The 23290-nt window shown below is 39.4% G+C and overlaps 1 protein-coding gene and 1 pseudogene across 1 annotated transcript in view; one reads left to right on the forward strand and one right to left on the reverse strand.

Annotated features, from left to right (window-relative positions):
• Positions 1–23290, reverse strand: part of TBC1D17 (TBC1 domain family member 17) — a 1580308-nt gene that overhangs the window by 425709 nt on the left and 1131309 nt on the right. Inside the window, exon 12 of the mRNA XM_044059599.1 lies at positions 9036–9136. Within this exon, the coding sequence (XP_043915534.1) occupies positions 9036–9136 (101 nt within the window). The remainder of the gene's footprint in view (positions 1–9035; positions 9137–23290) is intronic.
• Positions 9479–23290, forward strand: part of LOC122791833 — a 44808-nt pseudogene continuing 30996 nt past the window's right edge.

Below are 23290 nucleotides of genomic sequence, written 5' to 3' on the forward strand. Positions count from 1 at the left end.
TGAGATGAAAAGAAACAAAAAGCTGCTCAGATTTGTGAATAACTTTAGTTTTGTCTAAGTAATACCTGAGCTTTCTATGCAAATTTAAGGTGTGAAAAATATTCTTGCTGGCAGTGTGTGGTTAAGGAAAAAAAGGAAGGTAGAAAACTAGACTGATTAAGGGACAACAACTTGACCATCTTGGATGTGAAAAGAGGATTAGTATGAAAAGACATCCTTGCTCTATGAAAAACTAAAAAAAGGAGGTACTGCCATGACAGCCTGCAGTTTAGACACTCTCTTGGCAGAAGTAACAGCCAAAAGAAGAACTGTCTTCCAAGTACAATGTTGTAAGGAAGCTGAAAACGCAGGCTCAAAAGGAGCCTGGGTCAAATTTTCAAGTACAAACTTGAGGTCACAAGGAGGAGGAACAGGCTTCCTGTGAGGCCTGATATGAAGGACGCCTTTAAGAATTGCTTGCCCTCAAACTCAGAGGCCAGATGCACAGCCAAAGGCAGACCAGCAAAAATTGTTGATAGGTGAGTTTTAACTAAAGAATATGCCAACCCAGCACGGAACAGATCACACAAATAAGAGAAAAGCAGGGGAACCTCCATAGATAAGGGATACTGATGGCAAGAGAGGCACCAGACTAGGAATGTTTTCCATTTGGATATGTATGATTTTCTGGTAGTGGATTTCCTGGCCTTCTGCAGGCCTCAAAGCATGATCTTAGAAAAGAGGTCCCTAAAAGGGATCAATTTCCTGTCACCAACACTGTCATTTGAAGAGTGGACAAGTAAGAATGGATAAGCAACCCCTTGTATGAGAAGATCCATCCAGTGAGGTAACTTGTGGCGATTTCCCCTGGCAAATGAGAAAGAAGGGGGAACAAATGCTGTCTGGGTTAAAAGGAGTCACCAGCAAGATTCTGGGAGAGTCCTACTTGAACTTGTACAGAACTCGAGATAAAAGACGAAGGTGGGGGGGGGGGGGCAGAAGCATCCCCTTTCCAATGAAAAGACAGAACTTCCACTTTCCAAGCCAGAGGACTTGGGACTCTGGAACAGAATAGAGGAAGTTGTATGTTCAGACAGCAGGTGAAAAAATTCTGCCCGATGAATACCCCACTAATGGTCAATGTCCAGGAACACATCTCTGTGAAGCACTTATTCATGAGATTGTGTGCTGGATCTGCTCAAAGAGTCTGTGATTAGACTGAGCTTTGAGGGAATGTAAATCACCTGAAGAGTCACTTGACACTAGATAACTAAATCCCAGACCTGAACAGCTAGTCTGCATGGAACACAGAACCATGGGGCAGTAGAGAAGCCAAAGGGCAGAGCACAGAAATGAAAATGCAAGAAAGAGACAAGAGAAGTGTAAAACCTTCTTGAAAAGAGGATGGATGGAGGGGGAAGCAAACTGTCAAATAGAACCAGGCTTGTCTTGAAAGGAAGGTTTTTAGGATGTAGTAGTCTGAGTAGACATAGGAGGAGGAACATGCCAGAACCCTTCTTATCCCTAGGAGGAAAGCAAAATTGTCTATGAACAACGGTGGATTTGGAAGGGTAGTTCCTCTGAAACTTATGAACAGGAGAAATGAAAATATGCCTTTGACTCCTGTAAAGCTTTGCCCTTGTCCTGGAGGGACTTGAAAAAGTCAGGAACAGCACAACCAAAAAAACGTTTCCTATCTAAAGCATCATCTGGCCTTGATGTCATCAGGTAAAGCCTGAAGACGAAGCCAAGAGTAATGCCTCATAACTCAACCAAAGGCAACAGCCCTGGAAGATTAATCAGCTGCATCATAACTGCATTTGATTGAATGGCAACCAACTTGTGAAGTGCAGCCCAGCTTGGAAAAAGACGAAGCTTTGCCCTCAGAATCAGAAAGGTCAAAAACCATCTTTGAAACCTGAAAAAGAAGGAACAGCAAGTGGTTTGGGAGACTACAATGAATGGAGCTCATAATACCTTTTTTGAATATCAGATACCTAGGAACAATCCACCTTAAAATAGTCCATCACACGGGCAATGGTATCCCCAAAAAAGAGTTCTTTCAAAGGTGAGCCTTGACTTAAAGAATCCTCCTCCTCTAAATTGCAGTCCAAGGGTAAGAGATTTGGGAAGAATAAGAAAGGGATTCCTCCCAGAGTCCTGACCCTCATATGAGGAAACCAATTCCATAGGTCTCTTGACTAGAATAGAAGAGAAGGGGTGGAACAGGAACAGGGACCCCTTGAGGTGGCTTCACAGTCAAAGCATTAAATAAACACTGAGGAAATCCTGCCATTCACATTTGGGATAATTCACAACAGGGGAAATGTGCTTTGTCTTTTGTTTTTTCTTCTGCAGGACATCTACTCAACACACCCTTGGAGGGACAGACTCCTGATGCGGCTCACTAATAGTTGTTGGAATCTCCTCTCCTACCTCACTAAAATCTGACGAATCCCCCTCAGTTCCTTGCACATTAACAGCCCAGGTTCCCTCTCAACGTCAGGTGCAGATGTTTAAAAAGCCTCAGAGGACATGTGAGAAGTGGGATTCATGCTGGCCTCAGATGGGTTCGTGACAGAGGAATCCATAACAAGCACTAGATGGCCGGTCTTCAGGGCTTTCACCAGCTTCTAGAGAGATGTCCGGGGAAGGCTGGAGAGCAGCCAGATCAGGCCTGACTTTTTATTTTTACCTTTTTCTTGGCAGATGGCTGGCTCTCGGGACAGGAGGATTTTACCACAGCACCCAAAGCCAAAACTTGATGCTGGTTCTCCAGGTATATGGAGAAAAAGAAGAGGCAATGACAGTCTTAGGTACAAATGCATAGCAGATAGAACACTGCATATGACCCATACAAAAAAGACAATGGTCACAATGGTCTTTATGGGGAATCTGCCTCCTATACTGACATTTTCCCTTTCTGAATGACATGAACACGATAACTAACAATAAGAAAAAGAAGAGAAGAAACCCCAAATAGGGCACTTACTGAAAAAAAAACACTTGGTAACCAGCACAGCAGAAAGGCGTTCAGACTGGAGGCAAATAAATTCTGAGTGCTTGCGTCTACATATCACCTTTATGCCCTATACTGTATGCAGACAGCACATATAAGAGCTGGCATTTGTGGTACACTGGCCAGTCGTTGGGCTGCCCTTGGCTGGAGATCCCTAAGGTGAAAAATACCGCAACACTGACATAGAAGGACATCTTGTTTTCCTAACCATCAAAAGTGTACCTTTCAACAGCTATCAATTCAGAGAGTCATCAGATGGTGAAACATTAATCTGGCTTAAGAAATTATTCGTTTTGTCTGGATAGACAAAAACATTAACCTCCACTGGTAGCCAATATTTCAGTCTAGTTAGATATGTGATAAAACGGGTCTATATTATAACATCGAAGTGTCAAAACTACGAATGTTATAACATCCAACCGGAAATCTCGAAGACTGACAATATCAAAGCCACAGAACATCGAATTCTTTCCCAGGGAAAGAATTCAGTGGGCCGTTTCCACAGCTTTGCTATTTCCTCCACTGTGGTGCGATCTCTGAGTTGGTATATTTAAGTAGGTGGGGTGTTGGGGGCACAGCCCCCCACATTAGAAATAGTTTGTAGTGTTTGTATGTTTTGTACTGGAACAGTGATTTTTTTCCCAGGGAAAAAAATCGCTGTTCTCAGTCTTTGGGGTTTTCAGCTTTCATGGTTTTGGGTTCGATGTTATAACATTCGAAGCTTTGACACTTCGATGTTATAATATAGACCCGATAAAAACATATGTTTGGTGTTACTGCTTTCTTTACTGACAGATATAGAAATAGGATACATAAGGAAAGCTGGTGGCAGAATGCAGAAGTCCAGTAAGTTATCAAAAAAAGGAATGCAGGAGATAGAAAAGCCAGACCAGACTAAGAAGGAATACAAGATGGCTAACAAAGTGACTAAGACAGGAGTCGCAATGTAAAAGAGCAAGACATCAAAGGCACTCGATACGTTTATGTAAAGTGACTCATCAGCAGGTGGCACAAAGAAACTCTACCAGACTGCAAGGCAAAGGCAAAGATAAACAAGATAATCAAGAGGCATCATTCATAAGGGATGCCAGCAACAACCTGTCCACCAGTACACAGAACATCAAAGGCAGATGGGAGGAGTACTTGCTGGAGCTCGTGAATTAAGAAGATACCTCACAGGCTGTACTGACTCAGACGCAGCCTACAATGAAAGATGAACAGCCAATCATAGAAGAAAGAACAACACTAGGAAAAATGAAGACAGAAATAGCAGTAGGCTCAGATGAGGTAATGGCAGATAAGATCAAGACCTTTGGCAAGTTAAGGGAGAAATGGCTTCTGAGAGTAGTGATAGTGGTATGGAGAGAAAGGTGCATCCCAAATGACTGGAGAATAAAACATTCTAGTGCCAGTGTCACAAGCAAATGGGGTATTCACAACTGGGGGCATCACAGAGTTATCAAACACCTGTCACACTGCATGAAAATGCAGGAGAGGGTGACTGATAAAGGAATATATAAAGTAGTAGAATGTAAGATAGGACATAAGCAGTTCAGATTCAGACCATAATGCAGTATTAGTGACCCAATGCTTAAAGTGAAACAGATAATGCAGCAGATACTAGAGGTGAGGAGAGTGTCCAACTGGACATTTCTAGACTTTGAGAAAGGACACAAGGTCCCAAGAAAGATGATTTGGGCAGTCCTGTGATGGTTCAAAGTCCTGGAACATAGACAGTATTAACTAAAAGATGGTAGGAGAGTAGCACTGAATTGAGAAAGGTGGTGAAAGTTGATGTTCACACGTCAACCCAATGTAGAAAATGGGAAAACTGGGGTTGATGACTTCTTTATCGGCTATCTTGGAGTATTTCTGGATGCCCAGGATTCTTCTACAGCTAAGCTGTCATGGTCTACGTACAGACAGTATAAATAACAAAAGACTGTTTTCAGTGTGCCCGCATCTTCAAAACATTTCTTTCCAAAAAAAAAAAAAAAAAAATTAAAGACAAAATGCAGTGCGTCTGATTCTGTAGTGTGTTTGTGCTTTTTTTTTTTTTTTTTTTGAGGTGGGGCAACTGTGTTTGTGTGTACACTTTTGTGGGCAAGGAAAGCAATATCATGTAAATAAAGGAGGTGTTCTGCAATTGATTTAATGTCCTGGATGTTCTGGCTTTTTTCCTCTCTGGAACCCTCATGTACGTGATTATAGCACTACCCACTTACTCATACACTCTCCCACCATGCTCTTTCTGCACTTTAGCTGCTAATCAATCTTAGACCATTTTGGTCACAGTCAGGGCTTTATCCCTCTGTACTACAAAGCCATGCCATCAGCACGATATTCCTGTCTGACAAATCTGCATCTATTTATTACAGATGACATGGACTATTCCATCACCTTCAGCTGATAACACTGTTTGAATCTGGCCATTTGTAATGATTTTGTGGAGCTCAGACTTTAGTAGGCCTGATATTCCTCAAACACTCACTCCATCTCCTGTCATGACAGAAGAATAAATCACACAAATATAAAAAGATCCAGACCCATCTATTAAGACAGTTTATTTTAATTTCAGATCAAACTTGGTCTTTACCACAACAGGTGCTTTATGGACTTACAGGGTCTAGGTTACATCTGTGTAGTTTTTTTCCTGTGTTGACTTACCCAACTATGGCTTACAGAACTCCAGTTTTTTAAGTGTCCTATAGAAAGCCACAATTGGTCAGAATCTCCACGTGGTAACCACTTTTGCAAATGGCTGTAGTTATGGTATTCTTTTGAGAATCCCATTAAATGACCATAAAATCACCAGGATAAAAACCTTGCTGAATGTCACTAGGATTCACAGCACCAAGCTAATAGTTAACTACTCAGACTCCAACGTTCACATTTTTCAGCTGTTACTCACACTTAAATGTTATGTCTGGCTATATATTTTCTACACTCACTTTAATCAAATTCACGTTTGCCAAGCAGGAAGTCTATCCCAGCATGGAATTACCACAAGGCAGGTAGGATTTATGAATGGGACACCAATTAAATCAAAATGTTTTCTTCATTATTAGATTGCTTACGGGAACTCCACACTCATAGTGCCAGTCACATCCATGTACCAGCTAGCATACCAAAAGAGCTTGATCTTTCTGCTACGGAATGCAGACTCAAAATTATTTACAAAGCCAATGTAAAGGTTTTACATATAGTGAATTTGAAAGGGAAAATGATGACAAAACTGACAAGGATGCATGGATGAATGACATAGGAAATCTTAATGGGACACCCCTTCTCATACAGTGATGCATCATTGCCGTAAAGGACCTGATGCAGATAACTAAATATGCTAATAAGAAAAAACGTTTGCTGAATAAAGCCTGTAAATGCAGGATGGCTGCATTAAAAAATGCAGAAGTCTGGCAAAGGACAATAATAAACCTGGAATAAATCCCAAGGGCACCACAGGCCAGAAACCTTAATATGGCAGGGAAAGCAGAAAAGAATTGGGGCAACCAGACATATTACTAAGTACTCTGTACTGCATGGAACACCTTGATTATGTTCCAAAATCCGAGAAAAGACAGGATTGTTAAGAATTTTACTGATATGAGAAAGGTGCTTAACAAGCTTTTATTGAACATCCCTCACCACTGTTAAGCACAAGACTTGTACTACTGTACTTGCAGCTTCCATCGATCACCACAGACCAGCAGAAAGAACAGAAAAAAAACTTTAAAATATTAAGCTCATCGTTTAGCCTTTCCTTTTTGGCCATTGTTTCAACTTGTTTTAAAGCTTTCTAGCTTCCTGCCACTGCTCTGTGGTTCACAGGAGGTTACTAGGTTAGCAGAAGCCCTAGAGCCCTTGCAAGCCTAGCCATGTTAATCCCGAGTTGCCTCAACTGTCCTTGGTTAGATGGATGTAATTCGCCGACCGAGCCTGTGATGATGGACATGGGTGCCACCCCCAAGGTGAACTTGCAGTCTCTCATCCATTTGTCCAGGTTGTGCTTGAATAGGGTCAGTGAGGACCTCTGCTTCATGTTTGTTGGAAGTTTATTCCAGAGTAGCAGTAGTCTCTGGGACATATAACTGTCTCTCCAGCACATTTTGTTAATGTCACAAGATAGGTTAAATTTCCTACAGTGAGTGATTCTTGTGACATTTGACTTGCTGATGTGCACCATATCCATCAGGGCAGGGTCAGAGACTGCCCTATAGGTCAGGCATGTCATCTCCCTGCAGCCTATATGATGCACAGTACAGTGACATGGCTTTTGGTCTATCCACATAAGTCTTGGTCTGGAGGCCCTGTATTTTCTTTGTGAGAAACCTCTGTGGTCTCTCTCGCTGCTGCAGGTGTCTGGTGAGGTACATGGAGATGGGAGTATTGTACTCTATTAATGGTCTGATAAGGGTTGAATACAGTGGAGTTATAACATACTTACACCTGGATGTGATGCCCTTACTTACGAGATACGCAATGTAGAAGGCTTTCCTTACCTCCGTGGAAACTTGGTGGTCGAAGTTCAGATTGCTATCTACCTGTGTTCCCAGATCTTGCACCACTAGGTTTGAACTTAGGGGGGTGATGTCAATAATGTAATTAGCAGGGAGTTCTGCTTTGCAAAAGGGAATAATAATGCACTTTTTTCCATTTTGTTTTAGACCATGGCTTTAGCGCTAGTTATTTGTCCTTGTTAGCCCTGTCTGTAATATGTTAACATCACTGGGGGACTCAGTGATTGCACCCAATTTCGTCAAACTTGGTAAGCCAAAAGCTGTCTACTTTAGCCTGTACTTCCGAGAAAAAGATTTGAAACAGTAAAGGGCCCAGCACAGATCCTTATGGTTATGCCACTGGTGATGGGTCTACTGGCAGAGGTGGATTCACCAACTTTGACAGTATGTATTCTATTGGTGATCCAACTGGCTACCCATCTAGTGATGTAAGGGTTTCTCAATGATACCTGAGGTGGGGATTATGTCGAAAGCCTTGGCAAGGTCAAGACAAGTAGTATGCACTGTCTTATCTTCATCCTGGGCTTTGGTGACTTTCTCACAGAAGTCTACTAGGTTTAATAAGCACGATCTACCCTTAATGAAGCCAAACTGCGTTGGAGCTAGAGTTCGAAGGTCGCCTATGTCCTTGCTGATAAGGTCCCTGATGATTTTTTTTTATGGCCTTGCAGATGAGGCTGGTTAGACTTATGTGTCTATAGTTCCCAGGGTTGGTTGACGGCACTCCTTTGTGCAAGGGGATTACTGTTGCTGTTCTCCACTCTGCTGGAACAAACAGTTCTCAGGCTATGGTTAAAGAGAACCCCAAGTGGGTTTGCTACGTCTTGTCTTAGATTGCTGAATAAGCAACCTGGGATGTTATCAGGTCCCATTGAGGCCATGTTTTTTACCTTGGAGCACAGACATGACCTGACCTCTAGAGATACTTGGCAGAGGACTGGTGTCAGGTATGCTTTGGGGTATGGCTGGTGGGGATGGGGGGGGGGTTTGATGTTTGCACCAAATCTGTCAGCTAGCAGGTTAGCAATTTCTTCCGGTAGCTGTTCTCTATGAAGCAGCAGTAAGTGCATTATAGCTTTCAAAGCTGTAAAACATTTGTTGCACCTACATTTCTTTTTATAACTTTTGTAGTACAAGGAAGAGGGTTACGCACTATAAGAATTTTGATTTGGTCTTTCTGATCCTAATTCTCCCTGTTATGAGCTCCCAACATGGTTATCTAGAAATTCACATTCTTGAAGTTAATTTCTTGACATACATGCCTCGGACACATAACAAGCTGCTTATAATCGTAAACCCAATCATAATTCTCTATGTTTTTACCAATGACTAAAGACATTTTACAATAATAAACACACCTTATACCATCTAGCAGCAGCAGTCTTAGCAGCATTAAACCAGGCTGAGCATGGAATACTTTTTTCTTAAAATGCATTACTACTTCACCCCTGTACTGAACATTTGATTGGGGTAGGAATACAAAGAACATTTTTTTAAAAGGTGCGCAGATTATTACTCACCACCAACTCCATAAAACCTGCAAGGCACCAGAATGCTTCTACCTCATTTTGCATAACGAAGAGGATTGGAGACAACAGGTCACTCATTCCCTGCACATAACCTACAAGAAATAAAAGTGCTACGTCAACAAAACAAGATTCGGAGCTCCCTAAAATAAAGTGAGTTACATGCAATATTTTCAACAACCATGTATAAAAAGCAAGATTCATATTATCCTACATGTTCACGCTACTGAAAAAGTATTTTTATATATTTTTCTATATTTTAATATATTCATGTAAGATTACCCTGAGCTGAAATAAAAACAAAGCAATGTTATGAGGGCTCTACAGGATCCAGCATTACTGAATAAAATTGTTCCTGAATCGGACTCAATCAGTGGTGTGGAAAGGCTACTTGTATAGGAAACTAAGAATCACTATACACTTAAAAAACATTAAATATGAAAGTTGAAAAATGGAAAAAGCAGCATAAAAATGACTACAGTGATGTTTTCACTATGGAATCAGTGAACACTAGGACATGGAGTACAATAAGAAATGTTACAATACAAAAGAATGCAGTGGAAATCTCATTCCTGAAGCTGTCAAATTCTCACTCAACAGTTTATGACCAAACCTGGAAGAGAATAAAATTAAGAAGGGGAACTTGGCATTGTGTGGCACTGCTGGTAAGTAAGGTACAGTTGTGCAAGTTGAACTTACCATAACATTAGATGTTCAAATGATCACTGCTGTAGTAACCTTAGCAGTATGGGTTATATCCTGCCAAGAATATAGCAGCTGTTCATCGTACAAAGCATCAAGGCACTTTCCTCGTGCTGAAACTGTCAGACAGCTCAAGCTGAGCTGACTAAAAGAAACGTTTGGGGGTAAAGCCCATCATAGCTTTCCTGCCAGCAGAGAGAGGGAGGCTAAGTCATGAAAGGACAATGCTAGGAACAACAAAAAATAAATGTCCACACCCTCCCATAAAAAGCACACCAAAAAACAAGGGGGATGGAGGAAGGGAGGGGCTACTGCAGCAATGATCATTCCAATATCTACTGATATGGGAAGTTCACCTTACACAACTGTATTATGTTCTTCACACTCATCACTGCTGCAGTAGCCTTAGCTATATGGGTAGCCTAACATTGTTAACTATATTTGGAAGGTGGAAGAGTCCAGCAGCCCCTGGAAAATGATCCTAGCAAAGCATGATCGATCTAGACAGAATCGGAATCAAGCTTATAGTGCTTTGTAAAAATATGTAAAGAGGACCAAGTAGCAAACCTCTGGAATGACTGCAACAGTGAAACACGATGAACATCTGAAAATGTGAGGAACCCAGAGAAATGTAAATACATCCTGTAGTTGGGCCTTATGGGGATATGTAGGTAAGCATCTTTGATGTCCAAAGTGGCCAGGAATGCCTGAAGCATTAGCAGAGGAAAAAAAAAGAGTCGAGAGTAAGCATGTGAAAAGTGGGTACTTGTAGAAAGAGGTTGAGGTGAGAGATCCAGGATGGGTCTCCATAGGCCATCTTTCCTTGGGATTAGGAAAAGTCTTAAGTAAAAGCCCTTTCCCTTTTCTGACAGAGGGATAGGTTGAATAGTCCCTTGAGAGAGGAGGCTGTCTAAGATTGTCTGGAAAAGGGGAAGCTGGTCTTTCTGTGGTTGCGAGATGCCCCTTAAGGAGGGAGGAATGACCCAAGTCATGAAGTAACCCTTTTCTATAACAGACAAGACCCACTTGTCTGAGGTAATGTTTTGCCAAATGGTAACACAGCGATGGAGTCTTTGGGATAGCGTAAAGGAATTCAGAGGGAGTGAAGGGAAAACCAAGTTGTCCTGTCCAGAAACTTAAGTTTCTGAACTGGAGTTTGGGCAGGCCTGGAAGGAGGCTGCTGTTTCCTGGAGTTCTTTTTGCTCCTAGAATGAGGGGTAGGAACAGAATGTTTCCTGATGAACTGTGCCTTGGTGGGATAATTCCTATGGAATTTAGGGACTGGAGAAACAAACAAATTTTTTAAGTCTTGTAATTCCTTCCCTTTTTGCTGAAGTGTTTTGAAAAGTTCTGCCACTTTAACCCCAGAAAGGGCAAAATTGTCCAGGGGTGGATCCAGAAGTTGAGCCCTGACATCATCAGGAAGGGGTTGGAGTCTCAGCCAAGAATACCTTCTAAGCATTGAGGCAGAAGCTGCAGTTCTGGCTGAGGCCTCTGCAGCATCATAGCTGCATCTGATAGAGTGCCTTGTCACTTCAGAGAACAAGGAGATAAGGCTAGATATTTTAGACTTAGAAGGTGCGTCTGGGAGATCAGCCAAAAGTTTAGAAACCTGGGTCAAAAGGGCAGTGCATACTTTGACGTGTGTCTGATAGTTAATCGCCCTAAAGGCCAAGGTGGCAGAAGTGTGTACTTTTTTACCAATGTGTTCCATGGTCTTACTGTCCCTTAACATTGGGAAGGAGAGAGGTATAGGGAAGTAATCTGGAAGATTTGTCTGCAGAGACTGAAGCCATGCCAGGGTCTGCAACTGGGTATTTAATCAGAAATGTGACTCCTTTTGGGACCTTATAGAACCAGTTCTAGGGACTGGTGGTTGAGAATCAGGGTTTTGAGAGCATGCATTGAAGGTGTCCAAAAAGGCTGGTAAGATTGGAGAGATGGCAGAATGTGAAGGGGTATCCATTTGTAAGAGTTCATAATACCTCTTTTGGACCTCGGACATTTCAGTGGAATCCCATTTAAAAATTCTCTCATTTTAGAGATGGTTTCACCAAAGGTGAGGTCCTCTGCTGGGGAGTCTGCCTCAGCACAATCCTTCTCATGGAAGGCATCTGAGAGGCATAGGAAAGGCAGTCCTCTGCAGAGAAATCTGAAGAGTCCTCAGCATCACGAGGATGAGGAGCTACTGTCTGAGGCCTAAGACTGATAACTGGAGGATCAGCCAGAGGGGAAGTAGGCATAGAAGGCCTAAGGGCCATAAATACATTAAATAAGCTTTGAGAGAATGCTTGCCAATCAGGCAGGCTTTCTGAAGGAGGAGAGATGTTTTGTCTTTTGTTTCCTTTTTTAATGAAGAGATAGGTGGAACGTTGAGGAGTTTCCTCCTGGATTTCCCAGGTGAAGGGAAATGGGAATGTAATAACCTCTGGATATTATACTTTGCACCCAAGTATTTTGTAAAATTCGTCCAGGCATCTAGGTGCAGGGAAACATGATCCTCGACTGCCTCCAGAGGTGGACAGCCAGGCAGCACTTCAGGAATGCTGATAGGGCCTCTCAGAGGAGGAGTCTCTGAAGACCTGGTTCTGTAAACCCCTCTGCCTCCGAGGGAGTGTCTACTGTTGAATCCTCCTCCTCTGCATCTGGGGGAGGTATCCCCGAGTGGATCCTGAAAAGGTCCCTAAGACTTCCAAAACCAAGTTTTCTTCCCTCCTTGCTTGTTTCTGGAAAAGGTCCTTGGAGGAGTAGAAAACTTGATCCCCATGGCAGATAGGGTTTTTCCTTCCTTCCTTCCTGCTCACTGTGGATAAGCATTTCTTTCACTGATGGCCCAAACAATGAGGAAGCATCAAAGGGGGCATTAACAAAAGGGTTCTGTAAAGTCACATAGTCTCTTCCAGGCAGGTCTCCTTACGGCTATGCCTCAGACATATCTTTCGCTGTATGAGAAATCAACCTCATCGAGGAATTAGCAATGGATGATACAGTGGCCAGTTGGGGAGAGACCTTTTTGAGGTCCTCCGCTGACATGGTCTCAGCAAGAGAATTTGAGAGCTCCTTGATCAAATCTCTTTGCAAGTGAGTAAAGTGTGACAAGCAGTTTAATGACCTCAGTGTGAATCTGGCCGAGGAGTAGATTCGCTTTCTGAATCTGTCCATCGCTCTGGTCTCCCTGTTCAGTGGATGGACTGAGGAGCTCTGCTCGGTTAGCTCCTTTTTTGTGGCTGCTGCAACAGCAGCAGCATCAACTGGGACACCCTTGCTGCAATGTGTTCCATCTACTGGGTGGACTAGGAATATCTGGATGCTTGGAAATAGGCTCGACAATGTCCAGTTCCTTCCAGGCCTGGCAGGAAACTAGGTCAATAAGTTCACCCACCTGGGTGGGAGGGGTCACCCAGGATGTAGATGGGTCCACTCCAAAAGGCTCCAAGAATACAGACTCTTCAGAAGGAGGAGGTTGTGCAGACCAGCAACTCTTCTAAGGATTTCCAGGATGTCTCCAAAGGAGGCGTCATCAGCTGGCTATCAAGGGGATCCTTTTCTTTCATCAAATTGGTGTCTTCAGTGATGGACTCCATTGGGGAGTCTTATGTGCCTCTTTTTGCAAATCATATTCCACGGAACCTCCGCTGTGGTGTGTTCAGGAGAGGTGTTGGAAGAAGACAGGAATTCCTCAGGAGAAAGAGCATGAAGGCTACCCAGGGTAGGCTGACCTAGAGCAGGAATGATGGGCTCAGTGCTCAGACCCAATAAGGACGAAGGGGAGGATCAGAGATGTGAAATGTGTCTCCTTGTAAAGAGAAGTCCCTTTCTACAACCTGGAAAGTCGACAGACCCAGAAAAAAACCTCCAAACTCCCTCAGAGCCAAGGAACTTAAAGGGGGAAAGGACGGGGCCAACCCCAGACTGCTGCCTCCAGAAAGAATCAGACCCAAGCTGTTGAGGGCCAAGGCACCAAGAGGAACGCATGCAGACATCTCAGATCTGACGCCAGCTCTGAGCTGATGAAATCGGAGCAGGGCTAATCAGAAATTCATCTAAGTCGAGGAAGAAGGCCTCCCCAGATTCACCGCTGACTCTCTCTGGTATCCTGGGGCATAAAATACGGATTGGATCAGAGAATGACTCTGAATGACCTGGGCCAGTGCATTCACGGATCCGAGAAGGGACAAAGCTGGTAAGACCCCCATCTGGATCTGAGCCTTGAGGAATCTCCGCATCATCCTACTAACATTGACCTCCGTCAAGGTCCTAGAAGATCTGGACAAGGCTGAGGAAGCAGGTTGTGAATGTTTTGATGGTGTCTGAAATAATTTCTCTGGCAGCGTTGGTGAAACTGTCCTCAAATTCTCTGGCATTTGGCTCTTAGACTTTCGATCCAAGGGCTTGAGATCTGACACTGAAGCCAAAGGAGGAGGAAAATTGGCAATTGTGATCACCCTGTTGGATCTGAAGGTATCTGAGAATCCAAACAGGGAATATCATCTTTTCGGATCCATAGAGGTCAGTGGATCCGAGAGAGAGGAAGATGGCCTCAGATCAGTGGGTGTTGGATCCAATGTATTTGCGAGTTTCTGAGGAGGTACAGAGGAAGTCCTTGGAGACTCTAGCAGATCTCTCTTCTTAGGCCCATCAGAGCAGGTCGATTTTGAGGGGGGTTGAGCCCCAGGATAACAGGAAGAGGTAGGCAAGCAAACCTTTATGAATCAGTTAGCTTTTCCTATCAGATATGGCCCTGGGATTAAAGGAGGCAAAGATTTCACATGCTGACTTTAGTTGTTTGGGACCCAGGCAATAGACACATTTCTTATGAGCATCGGACTGAGGGATCTTGTGCCCACAAGAAGTGCATCTCTTAAAACCCAAAGGTCCCTCCAACATAATTAACATACACACACAGGTTAACCCAGAAAAAACACCACCTTGTGCTATTCAACAACAATACAGCCAAATGCTAACAGTAAGTAAGCTACTAATAAAAAAAAAAAAAAGTTTTTGTAATGGGAATACAAGAAGTGCCTAGGCACTTAGGAGGGAAAAGGTAAAGAAAAATACATGAAGAACAAAATGAACACCCTAACACCTGTGGACACTAAGAGAGATGAATGAAGGGAGGAAGGAGAGACTATCTAAGACAGACCAGGTAAACAGAACTACAATATTAAACTTTGAAAATTGTAAGAAAAAAATGCACTCATGCTGGAATCCAGGGATCTGGATCTTGGCTGTACGGCAGCAAATAAGATTTGAGGAGTTGGGGATGGTGTGGTGCATTATGGGTAGAGGGAGGAACTCGAGACTAGGATCCAAGTCTTGAAAATGCGGCAGAGTCATATCAGAGGGTCAGATCCAATACCTATCAGTGAGGAAGAATGAAAAGGACATCAGATCCAAGTTATTTAAAGCAGATTTTTGTTTACAAGAAGAAACTGTAGATAAAACATTCTTCATACTTTCACAATTTGTCAGAACAAACTTTAATATAAGAGCCTGATAAGTGAAAATTCTGAAAATCCAAGATGCACAAGTATACACTTTCTTCCCCATTCCTATCAATAATTTTCCCATAGTATTGGAATTAACTAAGTGCTTAGTAGCACAAGAGTCAACTACAGCTATAATTACTGGGTCAGGTTTGGGAAGAGTGTATAAAATGATGAGAGGAATTTTATACATCCCATCTGCCTTTTTAGGGACCGCTGGCTGACTAACAGTAAAAACTTCAGGCAGTAAGACACACATCCTCTAAAGCAGACAGATTAGGAGGAATAGGTGTAGAGTTTAGAAAATCCTTCTGAAATGACTCATAGTATTTTCTGAGGGACTGAGAAATCTCAAGTGTTCTCTCACTGACAGCACTGGGTCATTCTAGCAATAATCTCACAGAAAAAGAACCCCCCACAGGGAGAACCAGAAACTGGACTCTCCTCTGAGTCTGAATCAGAAATCTGAGGACAAAATCATGAATCCATCTCTATATCTTCTGGTTCAAATTCAGAATCTCGAACCTCTTCAAGAAGAGAGAAATCCTTTTTTTTTTTTTTTAGCAGAAACTACTTAAAACGGATCAATAGCCTGAATTAAACCCGGAGTCAGCCCAGTAAACTACTCCTTATCCAAAGAAATTTCAGGAGGAGAAGATACATGCTTGGTTTTCTGTTTTGTTTTGACAGGAAAAATGGGCAACCTGTGTTACTAATGGTAGATGGTGCTTCCCTGGGGATGGGCACAGCATTCTGATACAACAGGGAAACCTTCCCTGCTCCTTTTCCCAGGACTGACAAGAGTGGCTCTCATTTGCTTACTCAGAGGACTCCAACAGATGCAAAGGACATGGCTAACCCCCAGTCCATAGTGGCTGTAGGTGCTAAACCAGAGGGATCAGGAGGTAAAAACATGAGTGGTCTGATGTACAACAAATGACCACAGCAGAGTTACCCACCTGCTGTTGAGGCAAAATGCTAGTCTGGTGCAATGACAAAAGCTGTTTACTTAAGTTTTTTCTTTTTGCAGCTGGAAGAATTGCCAAATACTGGACCAGCAATCTGTCCAAGGTCAAGCCAAAAATGGTGCCTCTTTTTTGTTGAATAAGCAGCAAATACTGGTGAAACTACCAGCCCACAAAAGCTACTATTTTTACAGAAAAAAAGAAGAAAATCCACTTAAAAACACTATGGTAGCCCAAACAATGGAAAAATAAACAATTTTTCCACAAAAAATATGTCTTTAGTTTACACTACTTTTAAATTGATAGAAAAAGATAAGTACTCAATCACTGTCAGTGGCACGACAGGTAGTAGACACACCTTTGGTGCAGAAGGCTATGGGTTCTGCTCCTACACATGGTAGATCGATTCCTGACACTGCAGTGCAATATAAGGGGGTGCTGTACTCCTAGGTGTGTTATCCTTTGAATGAGATGTTAAACCGAGGCCCCAACTGCTTCAGTTGGTGGTAGCTCGGGTGGATGCAAAGGATTCCACAGCACTTATCAAAAAGAGTAGTTATCCTTTATTTATATACAAAAATAACTCTTATTTACAACATATTTACATACTTACAAATGTACAAAAATATACAGGTATATAAATATATTTTTACATATTCATAATTTTCCTTACAATCAAAAATAAAAAAAATTGGGGATGGAGCCTAGATGGCCAACTGAGAGCAGTGAATTTTGAGAGCTCCATAAACTAGTATAGTAATATAGGAAAATTGTATTATTTTCAAGTTTAAAACATCAAAAATCTATAAAATTACAAAACCACATAAATATCAATTTTGGTGGAGATATACAAAAATGTTCCTGTCAAGTAACTTGGAGATATACTGAGTCATTGAATATGAACAACTGAAGGAATTCTTATCAAGATGCTGCATTGAAAAAAGAACTACAATTGATGACATCTACCTTACAGGAACAATCTTTGAAGATAGAAGGCTTTAAAAATTACTCAGAAAACCTCAAATTAAATTCTCAAAAACAGACATACTCTTAAGCAACTATTACAGCAACACCATACAAAAATAACAAATATAGAGACTTCTCTAAATGCCATTGAAGGGAGACTCAAAGAGGAAGAATTCCAAACAGAATTTTTGCTTAAACAGAATATATGGCTGCTTAACAAAATAGATAACTTAGAAAACAGGGAAAGTAGAAACATAAGGATCCTTGGTCTGGCTGAAAACACTGAAGGTGAAGACATTCTTTCATTCTTAACCTGGAGTCCTGCATTTTTAGACTTGAAAGAGGGACTTTCATTTGGAATTGAAAGGTCGCACAGAGCACTGAGGAAACCTGTTTCTAACTCAAATACTCCACCTAGAGCCATAGTTATAAAATTTCTTTCATTTCTGGACAAGGAACTAATATTAAAATCTGGTTGGAGAAAATCACCCTTAAAATACAATCAAAACCTGATAAGGTTTGGCAATGATTATTCTTCCAGAATACTAGAACAAAGGAAAAAAGTCTGGCCAATAATAAAACTGCTGAAACAAAACATTAAAACACAGCTGGCCTTTCCAGCCAAGATAAAAATACTTTTTGCCAATGAGATGATAACCTATAATGACTTTGATGAAGCTACTATACTCATCAAAAACAACATAGTGTCTATCCCAGAAGAAATAGAATGGATGGTCCCTACTCTTAAAAGAATAAAAAAAAACAAATCCTTGGACTGATGCTAGAAAGAAGAAGAAACAAAAAAAACTGATTCCAAGATAGCTGTCCCAAAAAAATAACTCTTACCACTACATCTCTCAAAGTATCAACTGATATGGTACATCACTTGTCATCTGTTTTTATTTTAAAAAAGGAGGGTTTCTTAAACAACTGAGAAACAGTAATGATTTATTCAGAATGTTCAGAGTCCAATAATTCTTCACAAACAAAGGTAGGTCAAGATGGGTTACTATTTACATTACATATAAGCCAAAGAAAGCAACATACAATACAAACACAGAAGTTTTTATTCCCCTGCCTGAACTCAATGATTACTTATCTTGTTCATTTTTCATTGATTTTACTTATAATAATTTAAGTAATTAATTAACTAATTCAGCAAGTTACAATTCATCAGAGTTCAGACTCAAATGTAACAAATTAACATCATATATAATGAAGTAACAAGAGTGTTTTTAAAAAAAATGCTGTCATGGAGACCAATGCCTTCTTCAGTTAAAATATGATTTAGAAATGTCATGAATATCCTTGGTTAAATAATAATAGCAAGCTCTTAGTTCACGTCATCATTATTCTGTCTAAATATAGTTCATATCAGTTATGGCAGGTATCACAGCTATGAGTGCTGTTTGATCAATCCTGACATGGTGTGCGTGGATGCAGCCATGTCTGGCAGCTAGTACAAATGTCATTATTATTCTGTCAAAACATAGTTAATATAAATTATGGAAGGTATCGCAGCTTTGAGTGCTGCTTGATTAAGCCTGACATGGTGTGTGTGGATGCAGCTGTTGTATGTTGCCGTTTTCGTCTCCAGAAAGCTGTGGGTTACGGGCTTGTGATCGAGGTTTACTGATGCTTGTGTATTAGGAAGAGAAATTTGGTGTTTTAGCCTGGATCCAGGGGGAGGGGGTAGATAAAACTGTGATTTGGGATATTTTGCAAGAGAATAGTTTGTTTATACATCTGCTGAGTGAGAGGTGGGAAGGCTGGAAGAATGTGTTATCTCTTGTTATGGCGGCTTGTTGAGAGTATTTTTTTGATCGGTTTGCGCTCCATTCTTTTCCTGAGTGCTGCCTCGCTGAAAGGGAGGGAATTTAGGCTTAAAGTTGCAGTGAAATGAAGCTTTGCTTCAGGTGCATCATGAGTCTCTGGTATGCAGTACACAAACACACTAACAGAAACAGACGGTCCCAAGGTTGCTATGGTAACTGAGACAGAGTGACGATAATGCTTAACAGCTCTGAGGAGCCTCTGAGATGAATCTCAGCAATGTTATTTTTTTTTTTTTTTTTTTTTTTTTTTTTAAATATAATAAAAGGGTTGTTTTAAACCACATGTACACATATTGATGGTCTCCCAAAAATTTGTTTAGCTCATTAAGTTGATTCTTGATAAAAATAAATAAATAATAAGCGCAATTTTGTATTTAAAATGTATTTTGGTCCAAACACATTAAGGACTTACATAAGAGTGGAAGTCTGAGTTATTGTGAAAGACTAAGAGCACTTGGTCTTGTGCAGTACCCTTTGCAGTAGTATAAGTAAATATGCATAAGTCATGTAATTTCTTTAAACTGAATTAAAGTTTTTGTAACCCATCTTGACCATATATAATACTTAAGCGGTTACCAAGGTAACTAATGTTTTATACAGGACATCAAACTGACAAAGTTGTTCAAGAGAAACAATAGAAGCCTGAACTTGAAATGGCACAGAATGTAACAATCATATTCTGAACAAATAGTATTAATGTGACAATAGACACTCAGTTTAATAACACGGGCTTCTGTATAACAACACTACTGTTTTAACTTGTCATAAATAACGTACACTATATTGAACATCAATGGGAAGCATGATGATTTTCTCATGTAAGTAAATGTGCATAACAAGTCATATAATTGCTTTAACTTGAATTGTGGTTTTGTAACCCATCGTGACCATACATAATACTTTAGCAGTTACCAAAGTAACTAATGTTTTATACATGACAACAAATAGACAAAGTTGTTCAAGGGAAACAATAAAAGCCTGAACTAGGAATGTCACAGAATTTATCACATTCTGAACAAATATAATTAAATTGACAATAATCACTCAGTTTAACCTTTGCTGATTATACAAAATAGAACATTGCCATTTAAATCTAAAAACTTTCAGTATATGCCATAAAATGGAAATTTATGAATATGGAAAGGGAATTTGTAATCATTAATCACAATAAGTGAATTTGTTGTTTTTAACCTATAATTTCACTCATTTTATACTGAGAAATGACCGATATGAAAATCCTTATGTGTAGGAAATGGGGGTAGAGGGATGCACTGATAATTAAAATGCACTAACTTTCATCAATGTTCACATAAAACCAACTCAATGCTTTAAGTAAGTTAGCAACAAACAAAGTGATTACTTAAATGCTGGCAAACAATGAAATATAACTTCTGATATATCCAGCAAAATACATTGTTATTATCACCATCTATTTATATTAAGTAATACGTTTTGAAAGACTTCATCAATAAGGGTGAATATGTCAAATAACTGTACGCTATAATCTTTTACTGAGATTTTATATATGATACATCCTACTTTACTATGACTGAATTGCTTCTCATCTATCATGTAAATATTAATTGCTTATACAATAAGTAGACATTTATACTGTATTAGAATTCTGTCTAATCAACAATAGTACTATATCTATTCAAAATAATATAAATATTGCTTATTCCTATTACAAATATTCTCCAGATGATAATTCAATTTATGGAGCTCAGATGTTCTGGATTGTCAAGGTATGAGTGATAATCTGATGGACCTAGGTTTATCCATCAGATTAGGAATGATTTTCATTCCATGGCTAGTGTGGATCTTAGTTTTGTTAACATTTATTAATTTAAATTTATTTCACAAAAATATCTTTAGTATGCCTGACCAAAACATTACTTTATTGGTAAACACTCGTATAAAACTGATAATTTCCTTTAAAAGCGCAAACATATACTTTACAGTTATCAGAGGAAAATGTTTAATAGACACAATAAAACAAAAAATACATAGTCTAAATAACCTAAGATGGATTTAACTTCATTATCTTTAAATACCACTGCCTTAAACAATCCTAGCAAGAGATCAAATCTACTGAAATATTTAATACTGAAGAATGCACAAATTTTCTTCCTTCAAGAAACTCATTTCAAAACAAATGACAATTACAAATGGAATCCTAAGGAATATATGATATTGGTGCAATCCACGTATAAGACAAAGATAAAGGGGTAACAATTATGGAAAACAAATGTGATTAATCCAGAAATCATTTATAAGTATGAAGATAAAGAAGGCCTTATGGCATTAGTAATAGTTAAATACAATAACAGAATATGGACCCAAGCTAATCTATACTGGTTCCCAGGCATTGGAACAGGAACTGTTAAAAACACTTGGATTTCATTTCCAATAATTATAAAGGCAACTTAATATTAGGAGGAGATTTTAACTGTATATCTGATATTTCTGAAACTACAAATAAAAGACCGCTGCATATATCTGGTGTATCAAAAGCTTTAAACAAGTGGGTAGAATAATTTCCTCTTGTAGATACTTTCACATTTAAAGAATATAAATCTCTGTTGTTTTCCCATCAAGATCACAGATTTGGTACCCAAACTAGAATAGATAAAACATATTTGCTGCCCATGACTTACACTCTAAAGTCATTAACTTCTCAATCACTCCCTGCTCCTTTTCAGATCACAATTCATTGATACTAAAACTTCAAAATGGGTACAAACCATTAATCTTTAACTGCAGAATTCCAGCATATGTAACTAAAGAGTTCAAACCCTGGTTACTATCTGAATTACAGTTCTTCTTAGATATTAATTATACCACAGAGATAAATAAAATAATGATATGGGACTCATTAAAAGTTTACATATATGTTAAAACCCTAACTTGGTATTTAAAAAAAAAATCAGAGAATGGGAATCTGAATTATTAGATCTACAATCCAAACTTTTGTCAGTAAAAGCTGAAAAAAATCAAAATAATTTGGAGATGAAAAAGGAAGAAGTATTAAACAATAAATGCAACAAAATTCTAACACATAAAACTAGTTTATATTTACAAAAACTAAAAATGAATACCTTGGCCACTTCTCCCAAATAAAACACAATCAAAAGCTAATAACATTAAAAGTATCTTCCATGAAAAGAAAGGGAAAATGCCTTGGATATAGGTGATATTCGCGATGCCTACAGAAATCACTATATGGAGCATTTGTAAAAAGAAAATATACATATCAATTAAATCAAGATGAAAAATGTTCTAATATAAAAAATACCAGAAAATTAAAACTAGATCTGAAAGCACCCATATCCTACAAAGAAATTACAGATACAATAAATGAGGGTAAAAATAATAAAGCTCCAGGTATAGATGGCATAATTATGAAAATATATAAACTTTTTCCTTCAAAGATACTATCTATCTTCCATAAAACTCTATTAGAAATTCAGTCACAAGCTTTAATACCACCCTGTTGGTGATGTTCCTTAATCACACCAATCCTAAAGGAAAACAAATCCCCAAACCTCTGTACCTCATATAGACCTACATCATTATTAAATAATGACTATAAGATATTTATGACAATATTATCCAAAACAATAAATAATGATCAAACTGGATTTATATATCACAGGCACACACATGACAATGTTAAAATGATAATTTCTCTTATAGATTATGTTAGTAAAGAAAATAAAGAAACACTCAGAATTGGCTTGGATATAGAGAAAGCCTTTGATTCCCTAAATTGGGACTATTTGTTTAAAATCTTAATGCTATTTGAATTTCCTGCATCCTTTGCTCATCTCCTAAAGAATATATATTCAAATAACTTAGCATATGTCAAGTTAGGTACTTACCTCTGAATCTATACATATAACAAAAGGCACTAAACAAGGATGTCACCGATTCTATTTGCTCTGGCTATTGAAATATTGGCAGATTCAATTCATAACAATATAAAAATCAAAGAAATAGATGTTTATGAACAATATGATTCTAAAGTAATGCTATTTGCTGATGACATATTACTAACATTATCTAATACAAAAGAGACATTAAAAGAATATTAATTGACAAATTTCACATGACTTCAGGACTCCATTTCAATAAATCAAAATCAAATTTTTTATTTTTAAATAAAAAAAAAGAACTGCAGACTAAGGAGGATCACGTCATAGGGAAACAAGAATCTACCTTAAAATATCTAGGAATTGAGTTATGCAAGGATAATAATGAATTAGTCTCAAAAAACTACAATAATATTATCA

This window comes from Protopterus annectens, chromosome 17.part0 (assembly GCF_019279795.1).
Source record: "Protopterus annectens isolate FY-2018-M chromosome 17.part0, PAN1.0, whole genome shotgun sequence".
Lineage (NCBI taxonomy): Eukaryota > Metazoa > Chordata > Ceratodontiformes > Protopteridae > Protopterus > Protopterus annectens.